General features: G+C 32.6%; 1 protein-coding gene across 1 annotated transcript; it reads right to left on the bottom strand.

Annotated features, from left to right (window-relative positions):
- Positions 1-8,783: 8,783 nt before the first annotated feature.
- slou (homeodomain transcription factor slouch) lies at positions 8,784-23,969 on the bottom strand. The gene is made up of 3 exons (XM_090115520.1): positions 23,494-23,969; positions 10,731-11,044; positions 8,784-10,476 (listed from the first exon to the last, which is right to left on the bottom strand). The coding sequence occupies exons 1-3, from the start codon at positions 23,777-23,779 to the stop codon at positions 10,228-10,230; spliced, it is 849 nt and encodes a 282-aa protein (XP_089971646.1). The 5' UTR covers positions 23,780-23,969; the 3' UTR covers positions 8,784-10,227.
- Between the last annotated feature and the right edge of the window lie 3,631 nt (positions 23,970-27,600).

The raw sequence follows: 27,600 nt of genomic DNA on the forward strand, positions 1-27,600 counted from the left end.
TAAAGTGTCACCAAAAAATCGGCACACCTAACAATTCAAAAGCTTCTATTCCGATATCTAAAAATACAATCTAAAGTCTTTAAAAACCCTCTCGAAAACAATTACGGATACTACATGGTATTTAAATCCGAATTATCGTTTTAATAAGCTTTAAATTTGATGTAAAGCGTCGTGTGGCGCGCACGCGTCTACCCGCGACGGCGGCCACCCATCAAATGCCTGCATAATTTTTAATCACACGACTGAGTAAGCAGCTAATATTCGAGAACGCGGAGGGTAGTTATGCAATATACCATTGGATTGACTTTTGTTAGCGGAGCGTAGCGAATCATTTTATACTGACGCCCAGTAAAAATGATGTGTTTTTAATATTTGTAACAATTACCATTTATTGTTATTGCTGTAACGAGTTATGGCGGTCGTGAAAATAATGTATTATTATAACATTGCATTTAACAATTGACATGGCTTTTATACGTTCTTGTTAAAAATCATACCGTTTATAAGTTTTAAAGTTTACAAATACAATTTACTGTTTACAAATATAAAATATTTGAGTACTTATAGTAACTAGGTCACCTGATAACAAATACACATACACACACACACACACACAATGTACGCAATTTTTCACTGCCCTTTCATGTCAAGAACTCAACGCGTAAAATATTAAAAAATTTAATAGTCTCAAAGGATATCGCATTATAACCTAATAGAGTCAGCAACTGTCCAATAATCCATCTATTGTAATGCTAAATTCTGTAACACTGATCTATTTTTTAATTACACGCCTCGATGGAACTTTAATATGGGTAAATATGGGGTGATAGCTCGGCTAAATCGGAACCGATTTGGCCGGTGTCCCTTTTTATAGCTGATAAATAAAACATAAATATTTTTTGGGAACATTTTATAATTAAATGTTCTAGGTAGGTAATTTCATTATAAATTATATTACCCCGATAATATTTAAATATGAGAAAAACATATTGATTAATTATAATTTATATCTAAAGATAAAATATGTAAGTACCTATGTATTTATGTATTTGGAACCCGAGACTTGCAGCTGCTCTGTCCTAACCCACAGTTTACATAGGTTATATATATAGGCATATTATATTATTTATTCATAATGAAGAAAATGTAAAGCTCTTAAGATTAGGTACTTATTTATCTTAATAAGTTACTATACAGGGTGTCCCACTGTTGGTATACTAAGCTCAAAGGAGCTGTTATAGTTTTGCATACGATGAGTAGGTACCTACGACGTGAGCTATTGTTTAAGATTATGTTTTCATAGACAAAATGCTCATAATATTAGAGAAGCGGTATATGCCGGCTGCGCGAAGCTAGAGAAGAAAACATGGATTTTCAGGAAAAATTTAGCAAAAAATTTTTGACGTAATTTTGTTGTTTAAGTATTATTTACGTGATCAGTGTGTGTAAAACTACAAATTCCTTCGCGCTTAGTATACCAATAGTGGGACACCCTGTATAGCTGTACCGCGCGGAATTACACGCGGACGAACCCACGGGCAAAATGGAATATATGTATGTCTATACCTCATTTGTTATTCTACAAACATCCTCACCAACTTTCGCATTTATTAGGACAGATAATAAAATACTATTAGATAATACTACTTATACATACTAGAAGGAAGAAGAATTAGGTACAGTTTGAGCAACTCTTCCATCTTACTCTTTATGATAATTGAAATGTCTGCAGAATTTCAAGCAGTGCGTCTGACAAAACAAATCGTCGAAACCAATTTTCTCATACGGATTTAACGGGAGCTTTTACTGAGAGTACTGTACAGTCACGGAGGAAAATAACTCATGTTTTACTATTATTTATTTAATATTTTATGTTTACATATTATGTGGTGTAAATCGAATGTGTATAAAATCTATACAGTACGGCACTTTATAAAACCATTCAGCTTGAAATGTAAATATGTATAAAAAACTTGAATGGTTAAATGATTGAAACTTTTGAAATAAACGTGTTTTTCTTTAATTAAAGATGTAACAAATAAATCGTCAGCTAACAAAGAAACTAATGACTAAATATATGAATGAATCACATTATCTAGATTAAATGATGTAATTTGAATCATAATATGTTTCAACTTTATACGAATTAAAATTATGTTAGTCTGCTTTTGTGGTGGGTGCATTCTTTTCATCATCATCATCATCATCAGCCCATATAATTATGTTCTCACTGCTGGGACACGGGCCTCCTATGAGGGTACACCGTACAGGCCATAATCCACCACGCTGGCCAAGTGCGGGTTGGCGGATGACACATATCGTCGAACTTTTGATTCTTCGACATGTCGGTTTCCTCACGATGTTTTCCTTCACCGTTCGAGCAGTGGTGATGTTACAACATGCGCAGATAAATTGAAAAATCAATTTATTTCCTGCGCGCTCGCCCGGTCTCGAACCCCGGACTTATCGATTCGAAGTCCGAGGTCTCACCACTGAGCCACCACTGCATTCTTTTGGGATTTAGATATTATATACACATAAACACATTTCTTTAATCAAGTTAATAGATACATTTTTGCTGCTAGGTGTACATTCCCGCCTCTATGATTCTTTTTAAAAGCTTAAAGCTCATTTTGGATTCGCCTAAATATGCAGCTTTTAAATGAAGTCTCAAACGCTGTATGTTTCCATATTCGTACGTCACGATTTTAAAATGTCAGTACATCTAAATTTCATTTACTACTATAATAATGTTGTAAAATGTATAAATGACAGACTTTATGAACATAAAATAAATGTTTTTAAATAATGTATTGTGTACGAATTTATTTGTTTGAAAGATCGTTTGTACTACGTTATGTTTGTACATGTATTTAATATACCTTAACCCGACATGCCAATAAATTGATTCATTTTAAATAATATTTTTATTTTTATTTGAGAGAATCCATACAACGTTATTTATTTCCCATTCGTTCAGTACAATGGAAACGCGCTCAAGTATCGCTCGCGGAAGCAATTTATTAAAGAAGTGAATACCCAATTACTAGCCTCTGACGGCTAAGTGCCGATTTTAGCCGATCGCTTGATCCCGGCTCACCAAACGTTACATTTAAATTTTTATTCAACTCAATTTTCATTTAATTCGCCTGGATCAAGGTTATTGCTTGGCTTTCGTGGATAAATTGTTCTTTTGCATTTTGCACCAAAGAATAATTATTTGTTGTTTCAAAAATCAATTATAGAATAGCCTTTCTACATAATTATAGGGTACAGGTTGTTTTAACTAGCGACCACAGATAATTATAATAATGGTGGGACTAATTGTATTCTGTGTCTCAACCTAAATATAATCCTAAATGCATATTGTATCGTTTATAATACTGGAAATCGTTTGGCGTAGGTAGTGGCAGTCGTTTATAATAAGAGCAACTATGGAGTTTCTTGCCGGTTCTTCTCCATAGATCTACTGCTTTCCGATGTGGTAAATGTTAAAAATAAGTTATGACGATTCAAAAGTGCTTCTAAAAAGAAGTCGAATTGAATAAATAAATGTTTGAGTTTTAGTTTGAAATCATTATGGTAATCGATGAATTCAAATTTGGAACATTCGAACATCGCTTTTTCGTGTTTCTGTTGTTTATTTTTTTTAATCTATATTTTAGACTATATTTGCTATTAAATGATACCCACATCTACAAACCTTTTATCAATGGAGCACAATAAAGCGAATGGCTTCAAATAAGCTTGTTACCAGAACAAAATACTCCTTTCTTACAGGAAATGGAACATCTGATGCACTGAATCGATGGTAATCTCGGGACAGATTGACTTACCTGTATCTTTAGTTGTACCTATAACAAATAACTTTATGTCTGTAGTTTATACTGTGAGTTTATACGACAATTTGGTATTTATCCTTATTTCATTGATCGATTGATATTACTATTTATATTTTCCTAATCATTGTTTATATATGGTTCGTTTCACCAAGTTAGGACATGAGAATAGGTATTAGGTATGTATGACTTCCTAATAATTATTTGTGTATGATTAAACATACTGTCACAAAAGGACATGAGAAATGGTTTAAACATAATATACTGAAAACAAAATATTTGTTGCTTCCTAGGTAGGTACTTTTACAATATCTTAAAAATTACTTTTTACGTGTCACAAAAAGCATATTAAAATATTAAATTCATACCTCCCTACTTAATATATTACTAAATAAATAAAATTATCATTAAACCTCTCTTTGTATCCAAGATTAATAAATCTATTTGCGTAGGTATGTAATATCACGTGAAAGCTACCGTGTTATGACAAATTAAACACAAATTGGCCACCACTGTCGTACGCCTTTGATCGCGTTTAGCCACACTGCATGCGATTTGCGACAAATTATTACTAAAATATCTCAAAGGTGTATTTAATAGATTCTACGTTTATTCTAATTAAATTATTCCATTTTTTTATAGTGCGTTGAAGATAATAAACAATTAATTTGTTCTCGGCTTCGATGAATTTTAAACAAGATAGTAATAATTACTACTGTAGGTAATTATTCCGCGTAAAAAAAAATGTTGTGTGGTTTTATGAAACCACGGTAAAAGTGAAACTTAGGCACAAAATTATCGTATTTGTACGATAATTATCGTACGGTTCCAAATACACAGACCAAAAAGTTTGAGACGATGTAATAAAAGTTTCACTTTAAAAAAATTATAAGAAATTGAAATTATAAGTCGTAAGTAATAAATACACTCGAATTTTCCATTACCTTATTATTTAAAATAAACTGAAGGTAGGAAAAGTTAAACAAAAACATTTTGTTTATACTCACACAGACACTGAATTCACACAAAACTTTCATTTCGTTCAAATTTACAGTACTCGCTCGCCGCTTTTCAAATTTCACGTCTCATCCAATTATTCTTAGCAATAATTTCACCATTTTATTCGTTTACATAAAGAAAACGTCTGAGAACCACAAACTTGTTTCAACTGAACTGTCGCGACAATAAATTGTACAAAATTAAACTTCTGGTACTTAATTGTTATGTACCAGAAAATTTAATAAAAATTCACATGTATTTTTATATGACAAATGACTGTAATATTTTCAAAATTGCGTCTCTATGGTTCTCGATTCTCTTTCATATTTCGCGGGAACGTTTATAGCTTTTTAATGCACTAGACGACAAGGCGTTGTGAACGACCAAACGTCACGCATTGTGACATTTCAAAATTATTCTTTTTTATTTTACGAACATCCGTCCAAACTAAATGACTACATTGAATTAGTGGCGGGTACAACCTAACCTCACTTTTATTTTTGCGACGTAGAGTTTAAAATTATTTTTACGTGCATAATATTTATAGGTCATTGTGGTGTTCTCAGCTGCTCAAGAATGAAGTGGAGGATGGCGAGATCAGAGAAATGCGCGGGATCTTTGAACAGCACGACGTACGGTAGCGCCGACGTATGACACATATAACTCATACCATTTGTCACTTTTAATTGCCACTTGTTGGTTGTCGAAAATGTCTAAAGCGGAGCTATATATTTTAGTTTATTGTGAAATAAACGCGGTAAGGTGCCCCTTGTGAAGCTGAAACGTTCGAAAATTAAGACATTAGAAGGCGTTCGCGTTGGGATGATATTTTGTTCAAAGGACTTATTTATACGTCGTCACTGATAACTACTTTGATGTTAGCTTGTTCAAAATTGTAAACGGCTGACATTGGGCTATAAAAAACGAATGGCATCCGTTTTTTAGACGCCACTATTAATTAATATTGAATTGGTACTCATATTTACGTCACATCAAGCGCAAAATAAATCACGTGATCGTTTTTACTATATTTTGTCTTGTTTAATATAAAATATAAAATTATTTCAATTGTATGTTTAAATAGTTTATTTAACAATTTTTTGTATTTATTTGTAGAAATTGAAGCCGCCCAAAGAGAATAATTTCCTGTATTCATTTGGAAAAATCGTTTGAACTGGTAAGTAACTACTTATTTCAAAAGATAATTTATTCTATTGATTTAGTCTTCTAGAATTTATAGAATCTAGAACATTCATCATAAGAACAATGTGCAGTAATTTTAAATTGAAGATTTATGTTACCAACCGGCACTGTAACTTTATAGTGTAGACTGTGTAGTGTAGTATTTTGTTTTTTATTTCTATATTGACTTGTCAGTTTTACCTACTAATACTGTATTTTACTATGTAATACGTATCATATTTTATTTTCAATTACAAACTATAAACCATGAATACTCGCTAACACTCTACTACATATCATTGTACCAAAATAAATAGGTAAGGAGTTACTTAACAATGATGACACATGACTAATACGCTAAAAAGGCGGCTAGGTATCATCCCACAAGAAAATTACATTCTATTTTAAGATCCGTTGAAACATGTGTCTAATAACAGGATAATTGATCGCACGACACCTAAATCGTCGCGCACTAAAGCCGAGACATAAAATCGCTCATGGAAATAACTGTCCAAATAACTTAATTCTAATGAAACGGCGGGAGTTGAATGCGAATCTAATGAGCATCGGTAAAATAATAATAGCCGCGTTTATAACGCAATAAACTAAATATATTCCGCGGTGGTGCGTGACGCGCATCCGAACGTGGCGGTTTGACACACAATTAAAAATGACAGATGACTTGTCGGCCGCCATGTTGGAAACGATCAAAAGACGCCGAAATTCCCCCGAAATAAAAAATCGGTCAACACATTTTTAGCTAGTTAGCGTGATAGGTTTTGTCGACGTCAATCAAAGTTACGCAATTAGCGCGGTCGCTTTTTGATAAATACGTAATTAGTTGTGTGACATTGGGTGTTCATGTAATTCGTAGAAATTTAAAATAACTGGACTTATAATCGTTTATAATGGTGGGTAGGTGTGTGTGGCAGTTTACTTTTAAAAATTCAGTTTTCTCCAATACAAAGAGGTAAATAATAATTTCAGCGTATAATTAGCTCCTAATTACCTACTTTCTAATAGGAAATTAAAGTATTATTCTCATCCAATTAGTGTATTATATTACAATTTACAATAATCGATTCAACAACGTTTTAATAACGAAAAAATAGCAAAGTTTTTATTAAATCGATAGTTCCAATATTTTTTAATAAGCTTAAAATGGCTTATTTGCGAAAAGTTTCATTCAGAACCGATCAGCTCTTTTTTTTGTGGAAGAGTAATAATCATAATATGGTTAATGGTACCTACTTTTTTGATTAGATTGTTTGGGCTAATGATATTACATACTTATACGAATAAGTAAAAAGGTGTAAATACTAAATAGGTAACCGACACAACATTCGATCTTCAAAAACGGCACACTAACTCACACACGATTAGACTTCAAAGTGAGGTCACATGATTAAACTCCGTGAGCAAAAAAAATACAACTGATACAAAATGTGGCTAATTAGCCACATTTCGACGTGCCACTTTCGGAGAGCTAATAACCTATCTATATCTTACTACTTATAGTATCATTGGTGTAGAGTTTAGACCGATCAATTTCATCAGTGGCTAATTAGCCACATCTCGACGTGCCACTTTCGGAGAGCTAATAACCTATCTACATATTACTACTTATAGTATCATTGGTTTAGAGTTTAGACCGATCAATTTCATCAGTGGCTAATTAGCCACATCTCGACGTGCCACTTCCGGAGAGCTAATAACCTATTTATATCTTACTACTTATAGTATCATTGGTGTAAATTTTTAGCCTGCACTTTTCATATTTCATGACAATTGATATCTTATTGTTTTGAAACACTCATATTACGCATACTGATTTCATGTTACTGTAATTAGAAGGTAGGTAATATTTTAACGGGATGCACATAAATAAAAGATTAAGAACTTGAAAACTATTTAATATCAACATCGAGCTTATAATATCTTCACGGGCTAATATTTACAGCTTGAGCATCACTTATTACAACTTAAATTACAATAGGCGTTCGATATTAAGATACACACAATGATCTATGTACAAATATTTTATACAATTTAATAGCTTGATTACAAATTAATAACACAATATACAGATACAACCAGTAAGGAAACTTCATACAACACGTTCGAAATGGCTCTCGCACACAAGCAAGTGTGTTTACGAGAATCGTCAAGGTATTATCACAATTTATTGACAGATACATATAAGAATACCCTTACGATTCTCATAAACACGCTTGCTTGTGTGCGTGAGCCATTTCGAACGTGTTGTATGAAGTTTCCCTACTGGTTGTATCTGTATATACTGGTACTATCTGTGTTAATATAGTAAGCTTACTGCTTATCCACAGGGCTGCCACTGTTAAAGTTATATATTTATATGACACATTATTTATTTTAATTTTATTAACAATATTATTCGTAAATATTAATCGCTATTTACACTGAGTAGATGTTAGTTACCATTAAAAACGTGTATGAACTATATTTATTATATCTATCAGTATAATGATTAGTACAAAATTCAATACTGTACTGTATATTTTATAAATTAGAAAATCTGTGGCACCCTATTTACAGTACATTTTCATATAAATATATTTACATGTTCAATTTAAAAGGTAACTACTAAAATACATTCAGACAGATTAATATACCTAGAGAGATATTTTTTTATTTAAATAGAAAAACAAATAGAATAGAAAAGAAAAACGAAGTTAACTACAAGGAAAACGATGAAGTTATCAAGAAACTATTATTTTTCAATAAATCACATATACTCGTCGGAGGGAAATTTCGATTACAGTAAATGTAATTATAATATTCATACAATTTTCATACGTGTAGATTATTCGATGCAATATTATAAAGCTTATAAAAGTTTACACATCTATATATTAAAGTAGAAGGAGGGTAGTATCTATTTTTTCACAAAGGCAAATGAAGTTGATTTTAATAAACTCAAACTTGGGCGTTTGTTTATTACCAAATTTAAATTATAACATAATCTTTGTTAGCTTTGTAAGTATCTAGATTGTACAGGGTGTCCCACTGTTGGTATACTAAGCTCAAAGGAGGTTATAGTTTTGCATACGCTGAGTACGTAAAAAATACTTATAAAATCCCAGACGCATTTTTTTTCAAATAGATGAAGTCTTTAAACTGTATGTGTACACCCATAACAAGCAACCCGCCCAACTTTGCCACCAGCACCTGAGCTATCGTTTAAGATTATGTTTTCATAGACAAAATGCTCACATTAGAGAAGCGGTATATGCCGGCTGCGCGAAGCTAGAGAAGAAAACATGGATTTTCAGGAAAAATTTAGCAAAAAATTTTTGACGTAATTTTGTTGTTTAAGTATTTTTTACGTGATCAGTGTATGCAAAACTATCTACAAGTCTCTTCGCGCTTAGTATACCAATAGTAGGACACTCTGTATAGGTTACTATATTATATTATATCTATGCAACCCCAGCTAAAACATTATATCAATTAATAAACAAGTAAATATATTTCGATTCGAGAAAAATTCAAATGCCTTCGTGAATTACATTCATAATTATCATTATTTAATTGTCACAAACAACTTTATTTAAAGAATTTCTATTATTCTGGACTGAATCTGAAAAAATGCCGAAACGATCATATAGTAAGGTTCAAATATCACCGCAGCTGTAAATAAAGTTGTTTTAATGAATATTAACGTTAAATACCTATATCACAATCGATTCATAATTATTTCACTTAAAAATTAAATTGCACTAAAATAATATTATAATACTAATGTACGGCCACATATTCTACAATATACACAGTGCTCATAAAAATATGCAGAACATTTTGAAGTAGGTAGTCGAAGAAAGTGGTCAGTTTTTTAAATTCTATGGAAAGTAAATCCAAATTATTGAAAACGTTGAAGGACCAAAATGAAAAAAAAATGATAAAATTCTAAATATTACAAACAACAGTGTTGATGGAGTTAAAATGTGTAGAATTCGCAACGAAATTCTAATTGATAACTATAGTCGATACTATAGAAGAATGCGTACAACAAAGTTCACATGTTCTAACCAAGTCTACTTTACAAATCTGCCTCTAAACCAGACCATCGAAACAGTAAGTACCAGACGGATAAGCACTGCTAATTAGACAGTCCACTTTCATTATCTTTATCGACCCTCGGGTGATCAGACCCAGGTCGTGACCATAATCACGTGTGAGAGTGACCTAACGATCCATGCGAGTGATGATGGTTCGCCGCTAGATGATGGAAGTAGGGAGCATACGGGCCAGGTCCTGTGAAGGGGTATGGTACTCCGTGGGGGTATAGCAGACCTCCGGGGTAAGGACCAGACGCGAAACCTCCCGCTGAAGGTGGCGGTACGGTCGGACTGTTGACATCCATCCCAGGGTTCTGCTTTTTCCATTTCGTGCGACGGTTTTGGAACCAGATTTTGACCTGAGAATATTGTTTATGTTTAGTTATGGTAGGGTAATTCTTGTTCCATTTAAAATACGGTAAGATAGAACAAAAGTACGAATATATCAAGTATTTAATACAAGCATGCAAAAACAATTTTTTGCGACGGGTCTACCGTTATGAATATAAGAGAAAAAACGCTATCAAAGAATTTACGCATTATTAATTCTTATTAGAAAAAAGTTCAGAAATCAAATATAACAAATATAGATGCATAATCAATTAATGCCCACCTGAGTTTCCGTCAAGCTGAGACTCAAAGCAAGGTTCAGTCGCTCGCACACGGACAAATATCTGGTGGTCTTGAATTTATTCTCCAGAGATACCAGCTGTTCATACGTGAATGCTGTTCGTGCTCTTCTTGGTTTAGTTCCTCCTTTCGAATCACGGGAACTTTTCCCCTTTTTAGAACTAGAACTTGGGCTTTTAGGGTCACCATTTTCATCCAGATCTGACTGAGTGAGAATGTCGTCATCCATGTTGGAAGTTTGATCATCTGTTTCGACGTCATCAGCCTCGAGGTCCGAATGTTGAAGGTGGTCTTTGACTGTAACAAAAGTAACAGTCAGTTAAAGTTTATATTTTACATGGTCATTGTGCGTAAAATCTGTATAACATATAATTAGTAGTATAATAAGTATTAAAGTTAAAAATAAGTCGTAATGCGCATTAGTTTTCAAAAATTTTAAATTATCCATTTTATCTTAAAATATTCAATCATTTCGAAACCCAGATATAAATATTGTTGGTGATTAAAAATAAAACACATATAGGATTTACTAATTGGACTAAATTAATGTTTTCTTTTATATCAGTGTCATTAATTATATTATAATTTGTCCCATATTCAGGCGCCTTTATTATTTCGAATTTTATCTCCCATAAAGTATTTAATATACAGGCTGAAATGTTAATAAAACATTTTATTTTTTTCATCATGTTTATTTTAATGTTTTCGTGTTTTCTCCATGATATTATACTCATTTCCGTTTCCTTTTCTTTCAACACGAGTGTTGTCAATGCGAAATAGTTTCAAAACTGCTATTAATTTTTAATGTGGCAACATTGGCAACAATTTTCGTCCGGAAACATTAAAATATAATTTATGAGTATACTTCGCTTAGTGAAATTAGTAAAATTCAATATAACGACCGACAGGATGTATAAATATTAAGAAAATTGTCTCAGTATTTAAGTATAGCATCGAAATCGTTTTTGGAGCGCGAAATAGCAATAAAATCAACATTAGTAAGTGTCAAATCGATATAAAACGATTGTTTTTATTATGTGCGGACAACATCCTTGGAATATGGGCAATCTGCTCAACATTTTCTATTAAAATTATAGACATGCAGTTTCATTGTGCATAATATAATGTGTATTTAGCATTTAAAGCACCTACCTAATAACCATGTGCATTAATTACCTTGTAAGTTTTTAACATAACCTCTTTTTCCCTCTAAATTCAAATCGAAATATTTCAGTGACATTGACATTTTGATTTTTTAATTTGCAACGCACAGGGCATAGACAATAGACTGACAATCGGCTGGATTAAGAGTAAAGTAACAACGTATGCTGTTGACTGATTTAAAGCGTCGGTTACCGAGCTAAATTAAATACGCAACATGTACCGTTGTCATTAGTTATTTAGCTGTAAGTAATTTAATGTTAGCGTTGTAAGCTTTAGGACTGTGCCACATGCAAGTCAATAAATGGAATGTTATTTCCATATATAAAAACTAAGAATTATAGATAAATGATTTTATTCTCAAAATATTATTTACAACATTTTGAATATAAATTAATAGAGTTCAGTACCTAAATGATCCGCCGTCTGTTTATATATCATGTAAAGTATCATAAAAATGAAATGTTCCATTTTCATTGTTTCAGAAGTCACAAACAAACATAAAAATGTCCCATAAACAGGTAAGTAGTGTCAACGAAAAAAGATTTCATAAAGAATTTCCTTAATGAAGCCGAAATGAAGCAAACATTATTTGATGCTAAAACAAGAATTGTAAATATTGGAAATTACTGAAAGACAAGAGGATTATTGTCAATTATTATCAAAATAACATTAGGTCTTAGGACTGACTGTTTTAGAAGTTTTAGAAGAGGTAGGTATAATAACCGTCTTTTACTTTTTCGAGAATCATGATGATATTACCTATATTTTAACGTGTTCTTTATTTGTTTCTATTTTTTAAGTGAAACTTGAGTAAAAATATCTAGGTCGCGTCATAGCAATATCTACCGTCAGGAGTTAAACGATTTGGTATCATTATGAACACAATTATGAAGTTTCACTGACACGTGTGCTCAGCACACACGCTCTTTTTCTAATAAGTAGGTGTTTTTTTATGTCTTCGTTCCTCTTCCAAATAATTAACATTGTACCCACGTCCATAGCTTCAGGAATTTTTAGCTCGATAGAGAATCAATCAGTCTTTAGCTAATCGTGCAAGACATAGACAAACTTGCAATGCATAGTTTGTTAATTGCTAAAACAAAAGCATGATTTAAATACTTCCCAATTTAGTCTTGAAATAAGTCTACGACGAATTGGAATTTACTACAGCGGTGTAGATAGAATACTATCTCTATGCTATAGTTTTATGTGTAGGTATCTACTAAATTGTAGAACTTTATTAGAAAAACTTGACCAATATTCTGAATTTTATTCAAGTGTCTATAGCTAAATTAAAAAAAATCACCGATTCTTTCCTAATTATAGTTACCTAATTAATTTTTAGGGAAGATGAGAGGTATAGGTACGGACTACGGTAGATATAGGTAATATAGTGCAGAACAACGCTGAAATTAGTAAAAGTCACTGAAAACAATATACAGTTAAAAGAAGAGAAAAAGACCTAGGTAGGTATAACATTCATGACGTAGCTGTAGCAACAATTTAGACAATCTATTCAGTTTAAATTATTTATTCCTTTTTGTTTTCAAATGTCTAACGTCTTTATTATAATAACAAAGAACTAAAAACAACTATACCTCTCGTTACAACAAATTACAATATATTCTGCGTTTTTGCGACAAATCAACAGTATTTGGGAGTTGGCCAAGTGGAATGTCATATCAATAAATTTTTTAACATCGTAAGAAGTGTACGAATATAAAATATTCCTTTATCAAATTGCATTGGGACACATAAATCTTAATAAATATGTGTTATCGCGGTTTCCATCATAAATTAATATGATAAACAACGATAGCCCGATAATATGTTTTCAGCCGCTTTTTCTACATTTGAACCCGTTATTAAACCCAATATTTATAGAAATAAACCTACATGGTGCATAGATAGGTACGCATGGTAAATTAAAATTACCTTCATATGTCTGTTTTTCTTTTGTTTAATTACAATAATATTAAGTACAATTCGGTCAAACCCAATTTTCATCGGAAAGCCAGTCGATACAAATTCCCTAAAACTGCAATAGGAAAAAAGTTATTTTAATCTTAAATCTTAATTAATGTTATAATTTCAAAATACACCAATCCTATACATTTTCCATAAATGTGTATATGTACGTCAATGTTAACCCTCCAAACCGCTTGCTAAAATAAACAGGCAATGCAAACACGAATTGGGGATTTACAGGCTAGGGGAGGTTAAGATGAAAGCCTGGAATATTCATAATACATAAATATTAATAAATGAATGAAAATTTATTCATACACTAGGAAAAAACAACAAAAAATTGAGGCAACACCAATACAGTATCTACCTACATACCTATACACTATATGGACAAAACACCTAGGCAATGAATGAATAAATAAAAATAGATTTTACGGAAGGTACCTATAATAGTGTGTCCATTCAATAAATGTTTTCACAAATTAATTGTTTATTTTTACATAACGAATTATAGAACGTTGCAATTCCTCGAAATTAATAGATAAATAGATAGTTTAGATTTCCGCGAATTCAAAAGTTGTAAAAGTTGCAAAAGTTCAAAATGAGTTAGCTTATTGCTAGCTAACTTAATTGTTTGTTGTTAGTGCTTCTGTTATGTGATTTAAATGAAGTTGTTTTTATATATTTTAATTGGAAAAATGAAGCCCTATATCTTAGATAGATAGGTAGGTAGGTACTATATTTTATAATATAATTTGCCTTTTGCAGTCATTTCGTCTCAATACTCTAATTTCAAATGAAATTTTGGGAATAATCATGTCGCTTTATAAGTATTTCATATGGCAATACCAATTGCCCAAATAGTCCAGACTTATTGTGCCGACAGTCAAACTCAAAATATTCAGCAACTATTAAGTATCATTAATACAAACTCATCTAACTAGCATGTCGCTTTCCAAACTCCTTCCAAATCCCAACGAGGAAAGGCTCTTGTAATCGAGAGGGCTTTATTAATTACAAACTTAGACCGCAACCCCCTCCCCATTGTCAAGCAATTACACGCTTTAAGATCTGTTGGCTAAGGCTAAAAATCCCTTAACGCTGAACCATTAGCCCAAACTGGGCCTTATCTTTTGGGCGTAAGCGATGCCGACGCTTAGTGTCGAATGATGTTGAAATTTCGACTTTAATCCATTGTTTTAGAGCGCCTTTTGGTGTTACGGGTGTGGAGCCCATCAATTTGTTAAATGAAGAAAATGGAGAAGTGTAATTTGAAAGGATCCGTGCTTCGGTGATTTTGTGGATGGGGCCTTGTTCGCAGTTATGTTAAACGATATTGAGGCGTTTTAGACTTAATTTAGTTGGATGTGTGTTAGATCGATATGAGCTTGCCGTTTAAGTATATTTAAGATAACCCTTTGTTTTATCGTTTAACATAATGTTTTAGCAAGTAGCTAAAATGATACCTTTTTCGTATTAGATATAATTTCGACTTGCGTAGGAACCACCTATGCAATCACATGGAATGCATTATTATGCATATTTCACGATAAAATTTTGATCAATCTTTGGTCATCTCAGTTACATCGACGTTTTTTTCATAGGTACTTGATTTTATCATAATTCATCACACGTTAAATGGTGTTGTATAATTAACAGTAACTTGTACTAAAATATTCTATACTGTGCCGCGCATTTTCATTCGTATTTCGTGAACCATCCAGAAGCTTTTTCGTGAAAGCGTAACATAAATACATAATCTTCTACATAATATCTCAACTCTTTAGAACTCGATATCCATACAAATCAAAAATAACGCTCATAATAAAATGCAAAACCCTTATCAGCGCGATGCGACCCAATTGTATTAAAATAAAGGGTGTTTATTACGCAAAATCAGCGTCCCGGAAGCGAAAGTGTCGCGCGTAAACGAGGGGCTTAATGTTGCCAACAATGCTTGCTGACTTTTTAATTACAACCAGAAAATTACGTGAAAACAACCCTAAGTTGCCAGCGTTGTGAATTCCAATTGAGTTTTGGATTTGGAATCGGCAAGTTCGGGTTAATTTTGGTGATCATCATAATTATTTGTAAATGGAGTAAGATACTTTGAATTTCATGAAAAGTTGGTGAAAAATCAGGCTTCGAATAGACGCTGAAGTCATGTGACTTAGACAACCCAATAAAAATCGTTTATAATTTTTATACTAACATAAATGACAATTATTTTATAAAGAAGTCGACAGATTATAGGTATAGAATTGTATAAACACAGGACAATTCCATTTAATCGCACTTTATTTCTGATTAGTAGTAGGTAGTTAACTAAGAATAATAAATTATAATAAGTTGGATTAAAATATAAACATTTCTGCGTTTGTTATAGGTGTTAGATTTCAGTGCATTATATTCTATAATTGAAAAATATAATTAAAGTAGATATTAAATATATAAATCTTGCTACCTATTGTTTAATTAGAAAATAGAAATCATATTTGCAGCTAACTTAGGTACTTTTACACATCTAATATCCACTTTATGTTAAAAGCTTTCAAATTCCAGTTAAACATTGAACATTTTGGAACCAAACAAATTCGTAGACAATTCAAAGACTCCAGACATTAATCTACGGATCAGAGCTAAAGGGGCGAATAAGCTAACGCGGACCGAAAGCGCCGGGATATTTATGTCCGCTTGACCCCCGAAACGCCTTATTCACCTTTTATTTTTATTTGAGTGAGCAAGGAACAAATCTTAGCGCAAAAGGGATAATAAAATAATCGTTAGATTCGTTTAGACGACTCTAATTTCACGGATTGGTGCGCAAAGGGTGCGGCGAGCGAAGGGTTGATTTTGTCTCCCTCTAACGTATAGGAACGTGTAATGCTGTCTCGCTTTAGCACGGACCAATCAAATAGTGAAGAAGAAAAGTCGTTTTTCAGTGTTTGCGGGTTTTTCAAGTTTTCATATTAGGATATTTCGTACATGGTTTTTGTTGTGTGTTTGGATTTTCTATTCGATGTTTTCCTCAAAATACGTTTAGTGTCCATTGAAATATATAGAATATTGTAACTAAGTATCGCTTACACGGATTGATGGGTGATTAATTACTCTCAAGATGGCAATTAAGTAGGTATTCGGTACATTTATTTTTAAGAAACATTATTAGGCTATGCGATTATACAGTTCTCTTAAATCACAATAATTGGACTAGGTACTTATTCTTAATAAATAATTCACTATGACAACAAATTATACTTAGTTTTAAATTTACTAGATATCTAAAAACTATATTTTAATATTAATTATAACCTTTCATTTCTGACCTTACAAAAAAACTAGGTAGGAAGAGGAACCTATGTAGTAATATCAAAAATTTGTTAGTTTCAAATAATGTCAGGTGGTCTTATAATTATCTAACAACAATTAAAGTCAAAACACCATTTACGACCATTACAAAATAAATGTGTACAAAACTAAAAACGGAAGAGTCTTTTAAAAATACATCACGATATTATCGCAATGTTCGTATTGGAAAATGGCGCGGAAGCAATAACCTTATTTGGGTCGTTATAGATCAATCTTATCGTTATTATGTACATGATAACATCTTTATGTATCCTCGTAAAATATTTAGTTCTTCGATATACCTATAAATTATTTTCTATACTTATACTAATACTAGCCGCTCCGCGCGGTTTCACCCCCGTGGCTCCTCTCCTGTAGGTCGTAGCGTGATAGTATATAGCCTATAGCCTTCCTCGATAAATGAGCTATCTAACACCGAAAGAATTTTTCAAATCGGACCAGTAGTTCCCGAGATTAGCGCGTTCAAACAAACAAACTCTTCAGCTTTATAATATTAGTATAGATAAGAATACTAGCTGCGCTCCGCGGTTTCACCCGCGAGCTTCCGCTCCTGTTGGTCTTAGCGTAATGATATGATAATGATATAGCCTAGATAGCCTTCCTCGATAAATGGGCTATCCACACAGAAATAATTTTTCAAATCGGACCAGTAGTTCCTGAGATTAGCGCGTTCAAACAAACAAACTCTTCAGCTTTATAATATTAGTACCTATAAGATTAGTATAGATACTCTTGTGTGCAAAAAAACTTGTTTTACGTTTACCGTATTTCGCGATAATGGAGTAGTACAGGTACATGTTCAAATAACTTCTTATGTACCGTTTTAATGATTACCAACCTAATACCTTCTACATAAATATAATTGAAATAGTTTATGTTATGCCCTAACAATTTGTCTTGCTCTGCGAAATATGTTATTGTATCTATCTATTTTTATAATAGGTAATACCTACCTAGTTTGTACAGTAGGAATGCATAATATGACACTGCTATAACTAAGTAATAATTAAAACAATCTGTTTTTCAATGGAAAATTTTCGAAAAAAGCTCAGAAAAATGACGAATTTCTTTCACGCGCATAAATTTTATAAGTGTTGTGTACGTAAAACGCGCAAAAAATGTGTTTAGTTAGTAGCTAACTAGCTAGGTAGATTAACCAAAAAACAATATAATTATGTTATTAAAAACGTTTATTTGTTTTTAACTTTTACAAATTGGCTAATATAGTACCTACCTAAATAAATAAATGTGTCTACACACATTGCCTCTTTGATAAAAAGCTCTGTCGATTTGTGTAAAGACGCTTCCCAAGTTAATTTGCATATGAGGTATAATAAATCGATTCAAAAGCTTTTAAAATCATACTTCGAATAAATTAATTCGTGTTCAATTAAATGCTAATACAGAACAACATTATAAATAAACATTTAACATACAGATAACTTCTGTATACATTAATCTTTATTGATTTCCTTCGTATCCTTTTATGTTCAATTAATGTGAATCAAGATGTCAGTTTCACAATCAAATTTATTAATTATTTCAACACTTCAAGACTACCTACATATAGGCCGGGAGATACTGACACAAAATTTCGGGTCATTTGTAACAGGATGGCGGTTCCACAGGGGTCTTAGTACGCAATGACAAAAAGAAAAATGATGGTCAGAACGCTGCAGCTGGTACTACCGGCTGACTAGTCGCGTGGACTACATCATGCAATCAATCTATAGATACTAATCTATATATACCTATACTTACCTAATAAATAAAAATGAAACCCGTTTTCTTTGGTCACGCGTGAATGGGTGGACCGATTTTGATAATTCTTTTTTTATTATATTCCTTGAAGTATGAGGATAGTTCTTATGGAAAGAAAACATAAACATGTACCACGGGCGAAGCCGGGACGGACTGCTAGTAATATTATAAAGCTGAAGCGTTGGTTGTTTGATTGAACTCGGGAACTACGGGACTGATATGAAAAAAATGTTTTAGATAATTCATTTATCGAGGAAAGCTAGAGCACGCTAAGTGCAATATGACCGGAACTATGCGAGTAAAAACGCGGGGCGCATTTAGTCACCAATAAAAAGTAAAAGCAACTAGATATAGCCTATAGGTAGTAGGTAGGTACTTAAAAATGTATCCGTCTAAAATTTTTAATGTGTGTAAATTATTTTTAAATGTCAGAACAATCATAATAAGTGATATCGCTGAGAAAATTTCACAAATTGCTCTTTTTGCGGTAATAAAGGTATTTAATATTCAATTTATCCTAGGATTTCTAGGTTAAAGACATTGTGACCTACATTAAATGACAGCATACGTTTCATTTAATATTATGTTATTGAATATCCGTAAAACGGAAACAAACATTTTAATACACATCATTACACATTAGGGTTGGTTATTATGAAAAATCTAGGTATCTATATGAAAGCGTTTGTCCGTGGTTTTTTACGGGGATGAGACCGTAGCGCATAGCTAGTTATAATTTTTTTCCTTTAGGTGTAGGTATATTTCTTGGTAAAATAGTAAACTCTGTTAGGTTATAATCATGTTAGAGTTCTTTACACACGAACGGCAAGTTGTGAACGGCAGAGGCTATTTCAGCCGTCGACAAGTGGCGACGCTTGCAGTTTTGTGTTGACGGCAAACTGCAAGCGTTTGACGTTTGACGGCATCCGTTTTTGCGTGTCGACGGCCGCGGCAGCCGTCGACATTTTGACTGCTGCCGTTGACGTGCCGTCGACAGCAGTCGACATGTGGCGACGGCTGAAGTAGCCTCTGCCGTCCACAACTTGCCGTTCGTCTGTTAGAACTCTTACAGGTAATCTATCTCGCAAGATTGTACCTAATCTGTCGAGATTTTGTGATCTGCTATAAATTTTTTGCTGCTATAAAAAAATGTAGGTACCTAGTAAGTAGGTATGCACTATGCACTTAGGTGCAGTAAGATGAAATAATTGGACTTAGTTTTAGGTATATAATATAAGTTCGATAGATGTGTGTGTGTGGACTTTTGTGTGAATCTTGTTACAAATTATATTATAACCTATATATACATATATATATTTTGCTAAGTTTGGCCTTAAAATTGGATACTGAATGACCTATAAGTTTTAAAATGTTGTGGTCACACGCAGATAATCAAATTGTATAAGATTTGTAGGTGTTAATTTATAATAATATTTCAAGATATTTTATAAAGACGCCATGTAGCGAATAGCGACGCGACGGTCGAAGAAGCGCGGTACCTACTCATAGATTATCTACCTACAGAGGTTCTAAATTCGAATATCAGTGGTTTTTTTTTAATCGCATTTTCTAAGCGACCTTTTAGTTTAAATTTGTTGATAAAAAGAGACTTTATAACAACGTCAGATTAAATCATAAAAACTCTATAAATTCCAAACGTATAAATTTTATAAATCCCATAAAATCAAACACAAGAAAATGTTGTATTGACCTATTTTCTAACATTAAAAAATAATTTATTTCAATTTAATCATTCTTAACAAAATTTAACCTACATTCCCACGTAAAAAGGTTGCCCGTTCAAAAAATTGCAATAAATCTATTAGCGAATTATTGTTTCCGCTGTGAACGGATATTGGCAACACTAACGAGCTTTCGCCAATGACATAATTAAATATCAATTAATGCAATATTTAAGTGATTTGAGAGACATGTGGAAGTGATTAGCAATTAACATAAATAGATAAATATTAATGTTGTGTCCTAATTGGCAACACAATTGTGCAATTTTTATTACTATAGTATCAATTGCGTAGAGATAATAATATTAATGTATTTAATGTTACATGAATATTGAGATTTGAGAGTATTAAGGGAAAGTAAAAATATATTAGAAGGTAATATTTGTAGGTACCTACATTATTTGTAATTTTATATTGTAACGGAATTTAGATTATTTTTATCCTTAGTTTTTATCGGATTAGTTTCTTATGATTAATTTTATCAGAGATGTATTGATACACTTCTACATCAGTTCGTTGTAGGTATCCTTTAATTTATTAATACCATTAGTTAATTATTTTAAATTAGGTATGTAAGTAGGTACCTACAATTAATTATTAGGTGTGTACTTAATTCCTTATAATTAATTTGTTTGTGTATGTTACTTGACTTGTGTAGTTGTACTATACCTATGTAGAATAATATAATGATTTTGAATAATATGATTACTAATTAGTAATTACCTAGGTATGGTACCTACCTACCTACGTACCTACCTAAACCGTTTGCATACCTACCGTTAGGTATTGTACTAACTACTATAATTTTTATCGAGTTCATATCAAAAGAGAAAATACGATTGTTTATATTTGTTAAAATATTTTTAAACAAAGCAAGTTATTAGATACCTATATTTAATTTGAATGTTTCAAAAACAGTCACTGTTGACTGTTTTTGAAACATTCAAATTAAATACAACAGATCAACAATTGGATTTCTATGCGCGATGGTAATGAGCAGACAAACTAACAAAATCAATGTTAAAGATCACGAACTAAATGGAGCACAGTCGGAACTAATATTTCGGTTCACACCTCATTAATAGGTGTTTAATAAACACATAAATTGCCTTTTGGTTCCGGCACAAACGGCCGATACAATTCACTTTTCGTCACGTCCATAATTGAGACAAGACTGTCCAATTTCACAAACAAACACACTAAATTTGAGTATCACTCTTAAGTATATAGTAATAAAGTCCAAATTTTTACAGTTAGTGGCAAAAAATGATACCTCGTTAGCTAATTTTGTCACGTAGGCAATCAAAATCACAATGGACTATTAATTTGTCGAAATTGCTCGCTAGTGGTGTGTAAAAGCTCGCTTTTTTGTGTTTTTTGTTGGCAGGTAATTATGTGCCAAGAGGCAATTATTATTAGGACTCTAACATTTAAAACATTTATAATGGTAAAACCACAAATAATTCACGAAAACGGAGATAAAATGTCAATTTGTTTCTTGGGAACGAATGTTATACATTAATCGTTTAATAAAAATCTTCAACGATTCCTTCTAATTTGTATTTTTTTCTAATAGGTAGAGAAATTATAAACATTTGATACCGAGCGTACCTTAAGATAAGCCTACCTACCTTTATTTATTGTGTTAGAAATGCAATTAAAGTTTTATTGTCACATTTACATATCAATTACAATATGTTGGTCGAATGTTTCGCACAGAAATTTAGTAATACACGTAGTATTAGTCTGTGGTAATACATACAACATTCATTGTATGCAGTTACCTATATTCCCAAGTGTACCTATTTGAATTTGAATTTTTATAGTATTACTAAAAAGTAGGTATATCCTGGTAGACTTTGAGCTTGTAGTCTTAAACTTGTACCTACATATAAACAATTTCTACATTTATGTTCATATTAACCTGCTTTCATAAAAATGCGACGCTGATAATATGATATCTAGTAACTACGTAGAGCTGAAGAGCCAGCTACCTTTTCGAGATATTTAAACTCTTACGAAAAGACAAGATTAAGTTTGTTTATGCATTACTAATTAAAAAGGTCTAATTAGACTTTAAATTTAGATAGATATTGTGTATTTAATATTTATAGGTTGCGGCTTTATGCTATGCCAGGAATTTAATTTTCTACATATGTAATTAGTTAGGTAGGTAGGTACTTTTTTTATTAGGGCAGAAAATATTTCACATAAAATTAAAATACCTATTAGCTTACATTATAATATATTCCTACAAGATTTTAAATAAGTACAATAAGAAAAAAATATTTTAATTGTTTCTGCATTTTTGGCTCTATCTGTATTCTGTAGCGTAGCAATTGCTTGATTAATTTCATGATGTATAATTGTTATTTTTTATTATTTGCACACAAAAAAAAAAATAATACACAAACTCTTCTCCTAGATACTTATAAACCGTCATAAATAAACTGATTTTTGCATCCAATGATTAGATATTCATATTAAATGAATAAAAATTTACTTTAATTTTTACGTAGTACGGTAGTAGGTAATAAGATACCAAAGTGAGTAAGATACCTAGTCAATTAGGTATACGAAGCGTTCATTATTTAAAGTACCTAGTACCTACCTAAGTACATTTATTTCTACTAATAATATTGATTAACTTTGTTTATATCTCCAACAGATAATTATTTTATAATTAATTTCAGCTAAAATCACGTTAACCCGTAAAAGCTGTCCCGTTAACAATGTACTCACCAGAGTCACTGTCATCTCTATCGTAATGCGGCCTCCAATACGTTTCATCGTATCTCATCGGAACTTCGGTCCTTCCCGTGAATTTCGTTGGATCTAGAATATTCTCCACGGAGAACGCTATAGCCGGTCTCTCAGGGGGTCTTGTTAACCCCAAACGCCTGGTCAAGTCAACCGGCGCGGCTTCCTCCACACCAACGACGTCAACCTCGCCGTTCGCTTCTCCTTCATTTTCCACGTCGTCATCCCGTCTCTCCTCTGACCCTCGAGCCATCGCAAGCATCGTCATAGCAACGCTTATTTATCTAACCTTAGTTTAGACATCTAATCGGTCTACAGTTCATCGACCCACTAATCACAACACATACAGTCGAAATGAGTCCCTATCTCGTATCGTTACTTCAGTCGTGCATATGTAAACATACGACCCGTGAACATCGCACTGAAATCCACGCACGCGCTAACGTGTCGAAACGTCTGTCTACGCCTAACATCCAAACGTCATTGCGATCTGAAATCGGGAAAAGACCGGGCGGGGACAGGAAGGGAGACGCCGGGTGGGGGGCACAGATCCCGCCCGCTGATTGGACGAGGGAAACGAGGCGTGCCCGGGGTGGAGAAACGTAATCGAGCAATAAGGTTTAAACAATTTCGTTTAATACGTTGAATTATGTAAGAGAGCGGCGGGCAAGTAATCGCGCACAAGCGATAAGGCCATTTGCGCTACTTCGTTACGTATTAATGGGGCAGGAAATTGACTTATGAATATTAGAGGTCGCGGCGAACTGAAGATCGGGCCAAAGCGGCCCCGTGCGGCGGTGGCGGGTTATTTTCCTAGTTAAGCGCTGAAACAATGATGTTTATTGAGTTTTGAACTTAATGGCTTTTGGGCTGCGGCTGCGAGCGTTTTGCGCCATTAACGTGTTTGTAGAGGTCTATAAATACTCTTAGTTACCTGAAAGCGGCCGTATTAAAGTTGTTAATTTTGCTTTACGTTGGATTTTAGTTTGTTTGCGATGCGATGGGAATTGTGGACTCCATTCGGCTTTACGTTTAATGAGCTGTACATGGCCGTACTCTAAATTACTTTATTATTTGATGTTAACACGCTGTTTTGGCTTCGCTCGTTGCTGCTAAACTGTTTATGTAGCTTTTACGTATTTTTACGTCACGTTTAAGGGTTAAATAAAGGTCGGGAAATGGTTTCATGTAAAATACAGGTATTTGGAGTTCTTAAAACGTGTAAAATTCTTCACCTAGGTAACTATACATACAACAAATAGAAAAATCTTCTAAGTATTATTTCTAGTAAGAATAAAGGGAGTAGGAATGTAATTTCTATTAAAAATTTGTTGTTTTAGTAAATCTCCCTTATTAAAATATGTTGTTATATTATGTATTTAAGTCTGCATCAATCTTTTTAAGATTTTAAAAATAAGCCTTAGGTAAATTACCTATTCCTTGCTTTAGATTAAGCTTTAGATTTAAGTAGATAAAATTTAAAACAGTGTTCACTGTGCAATGTGCATAGGTTCATTAGGTACCTACTCATAGCTAATTACCTAATTGATCCGATGCGATGTTATAAATCATGGTATTTTAGTAATTGTATAGATATTTTTAATTTTACAGTTTCTATTAATAGCCTAAATCTCTTTTTATTATCTTAGAAGATAGGAGGTAGGTACCAAATAAGAACTAGCTAGATGATTTTTATCAATGAAATATGTTCATATTTTAATGAATCTCTGATCTCTTTATCTCTACTTTCTAGAGCTCAAGACAAACAAGGTCAAACAGATTAATTATAAGCTAGATTTTATTATGGTGTTACATTTTCCTTAATGACTGTGAAGAGATGCGTGTAATAATATCTATGTTGCAGCGAAGCTATGTTACGAGTTACGACTACGAGTAGGGTTGCCAACTTTTTTTACAAGAAATAAAGTATATTCAGGTCTATGAAGATAATTAAACAGTATTTTAGCAAAACAAACAGTATTTATTGTAGTGTGCGCCCTCTGACTAAATAAAAAAAAAATTGTGAGCGTCTAAATGTAACACATAATAATGTGTCTGCACTTTGATGCTGAAAACAGTATTTTGTATACTTTTTTTTTGTTAAACAGTAAAAAGTATAATTTAGTGAAAAACAGTAGAATACTGTTTAAAACAGTATAGTTGGCAAACCTAACTACGAGGTAGGTACGAGTAAGTCAGTCGATCCACATTGTTAATTTCGCTAAAACACCGAACTGTAGTTCCCTAAAACACAGAAATGTTTGTTCACTTCACTTATGAAGGAAGATCTGGATAGATCTTATGAAAAGCTTAAAGACACACTTTCGAGTTCATAGTTCGGAGTTCCATATAAGTAGGTAAGTAGGTAGTTAGTTATCTATTATGAAACATTACCTTTGTAAATAAATACGTTTTCAAACTACCTCTTTCTAAAGAGTACCAATTTACACCAAAGAGGTTTTATAAGTAACACTGTATCGAATTTCCGAACGAATCTTAATCATTCGTAGTTTAGTTTTTATTCGTCTCCGGACGCTGTCAATCAATGACTATTTATTTTTTACTGGGCCGTTTAATAGATGTTAAAGATCTCTCATTGGGATACCAATGACACGCACTAGTGGTGATTCTGGGCTCGTTGTTAGTACAGAATGTTCTAGAAATAATTTGGGGATGTTTTTTAAAATTGTTTGCCTGCAGAGTTTGGTCGATGAAAGAGTTCCAGTACCTAGGAGTGAAGTTTTACATTGGAATGTCTCCTAAAATACAAAGAAGACAAATTAAAACAAACAAATTAAGAAATACACATTTTTATTGAGCAGTTAGTAGTAAGTAGGTACCTATAGATATCGTTGACATCAGCCAGTATCAACAATCCAAAAGTTAACATTTCTTTCCTATGTCAAGGGTGTGGGCATTTCAAACCTTTTCTTTCCATACCTTATCCACAGCTTATAATCCTTTCTTATGGTGAAGGTATTTCAAACTTGATTTACAGATCCACTTCTTCCTTTTTATAAACCACTAAACAGAAACTTTATATAGAACTCGACTATCTTATTGTATTAAGTCGTTTCTCCATACTTTAATAAAACTTACACCACTTAACTCTATCAGCACACCCTGTATATGCCAGTTGACAAAAACTACCGTGGACATTCCGTCACGTCAAGACGCCAGTAATCAATGATTCGTCTCACCGCTAGGGATCTTTGTATAAGATATAAACATGAACTGACCGTTTTGTATATTCCTGTATCATAACAAGATATAGGTATTGAGAGGACAAAATAATCGTAATAAGAACTTAAGAAGCTATTGAAGTCTACATGTTCGTCATTTCAAATAGGTAATGTAAGCTTATATTCATTAGGACCTATTGTTTTGAAAAGGTTGGTACCAGGCTTTTCTTGCTCAAACTAAACAGCTTGTACCTAGACTTTATTTATAATAATAACCATAAAACTTTTTTACTGAAGGCTCTACAATTTGGCTAGTTACATAAACTACAAAATAATCATTGTGAAATGTTACCTACTTAAAAGTGACGTAAGGTAAGGAAACACGATGCACAGCTTTTCTAAATCAAATTGGTTTTAACGCTAATGTTTATTTGTTTTTATTAATAACTGCAAATAATTATCTATTCAAAACCGTAAGAAGGTCGGCAGTAATTGTAGGTACCTCACATCACATCTCTCATCACTCATCAGAACATCGATCTAAATCAAATATAATATTCTACTCAGAATTTAAAAACCCTTTTAAAATTAAATTTCAGAACGCATCGCTTCCATAATTAACGCGAGAAAACGATGAAAAATCTCTGGAAAAACAAAGTTTTTAATCATTAATAAACACGTCAGAGCATAAAGTCCGTTTCAGTGGAGGGTTTAATTAAAAAGTTTTCAAAAAAAGATGTCGAAAGCCAGCTTCCCAATTAAAATTCTATCTGGCGATATTAAAACGTTTTATTTTAAGCGATAATAACTTGTGATTGGACGACAGAAATGATAAAATTATTTTTCATACTTATATCGTCTCGCTAATAAACAGCAATTTATGGTTTTGTAAAAGGGACTGGGTTTT

The sequence above is a fragment of the Colias eurytheme genome, chromosome 23, assembly GCF_061535395.1.
Source record: "Colias eurytheme isolate Ceu_HAF_F1 chromosome 23, ilColEury1 Martin Lab GWU primary, whole genome shotgun sequence".
Lineage (NCBI taxonomy): Eukaryota > Metazoa > Arthropoda > Insecta > Lepidoptera > Pieridae > Colias > Colias eurytheme.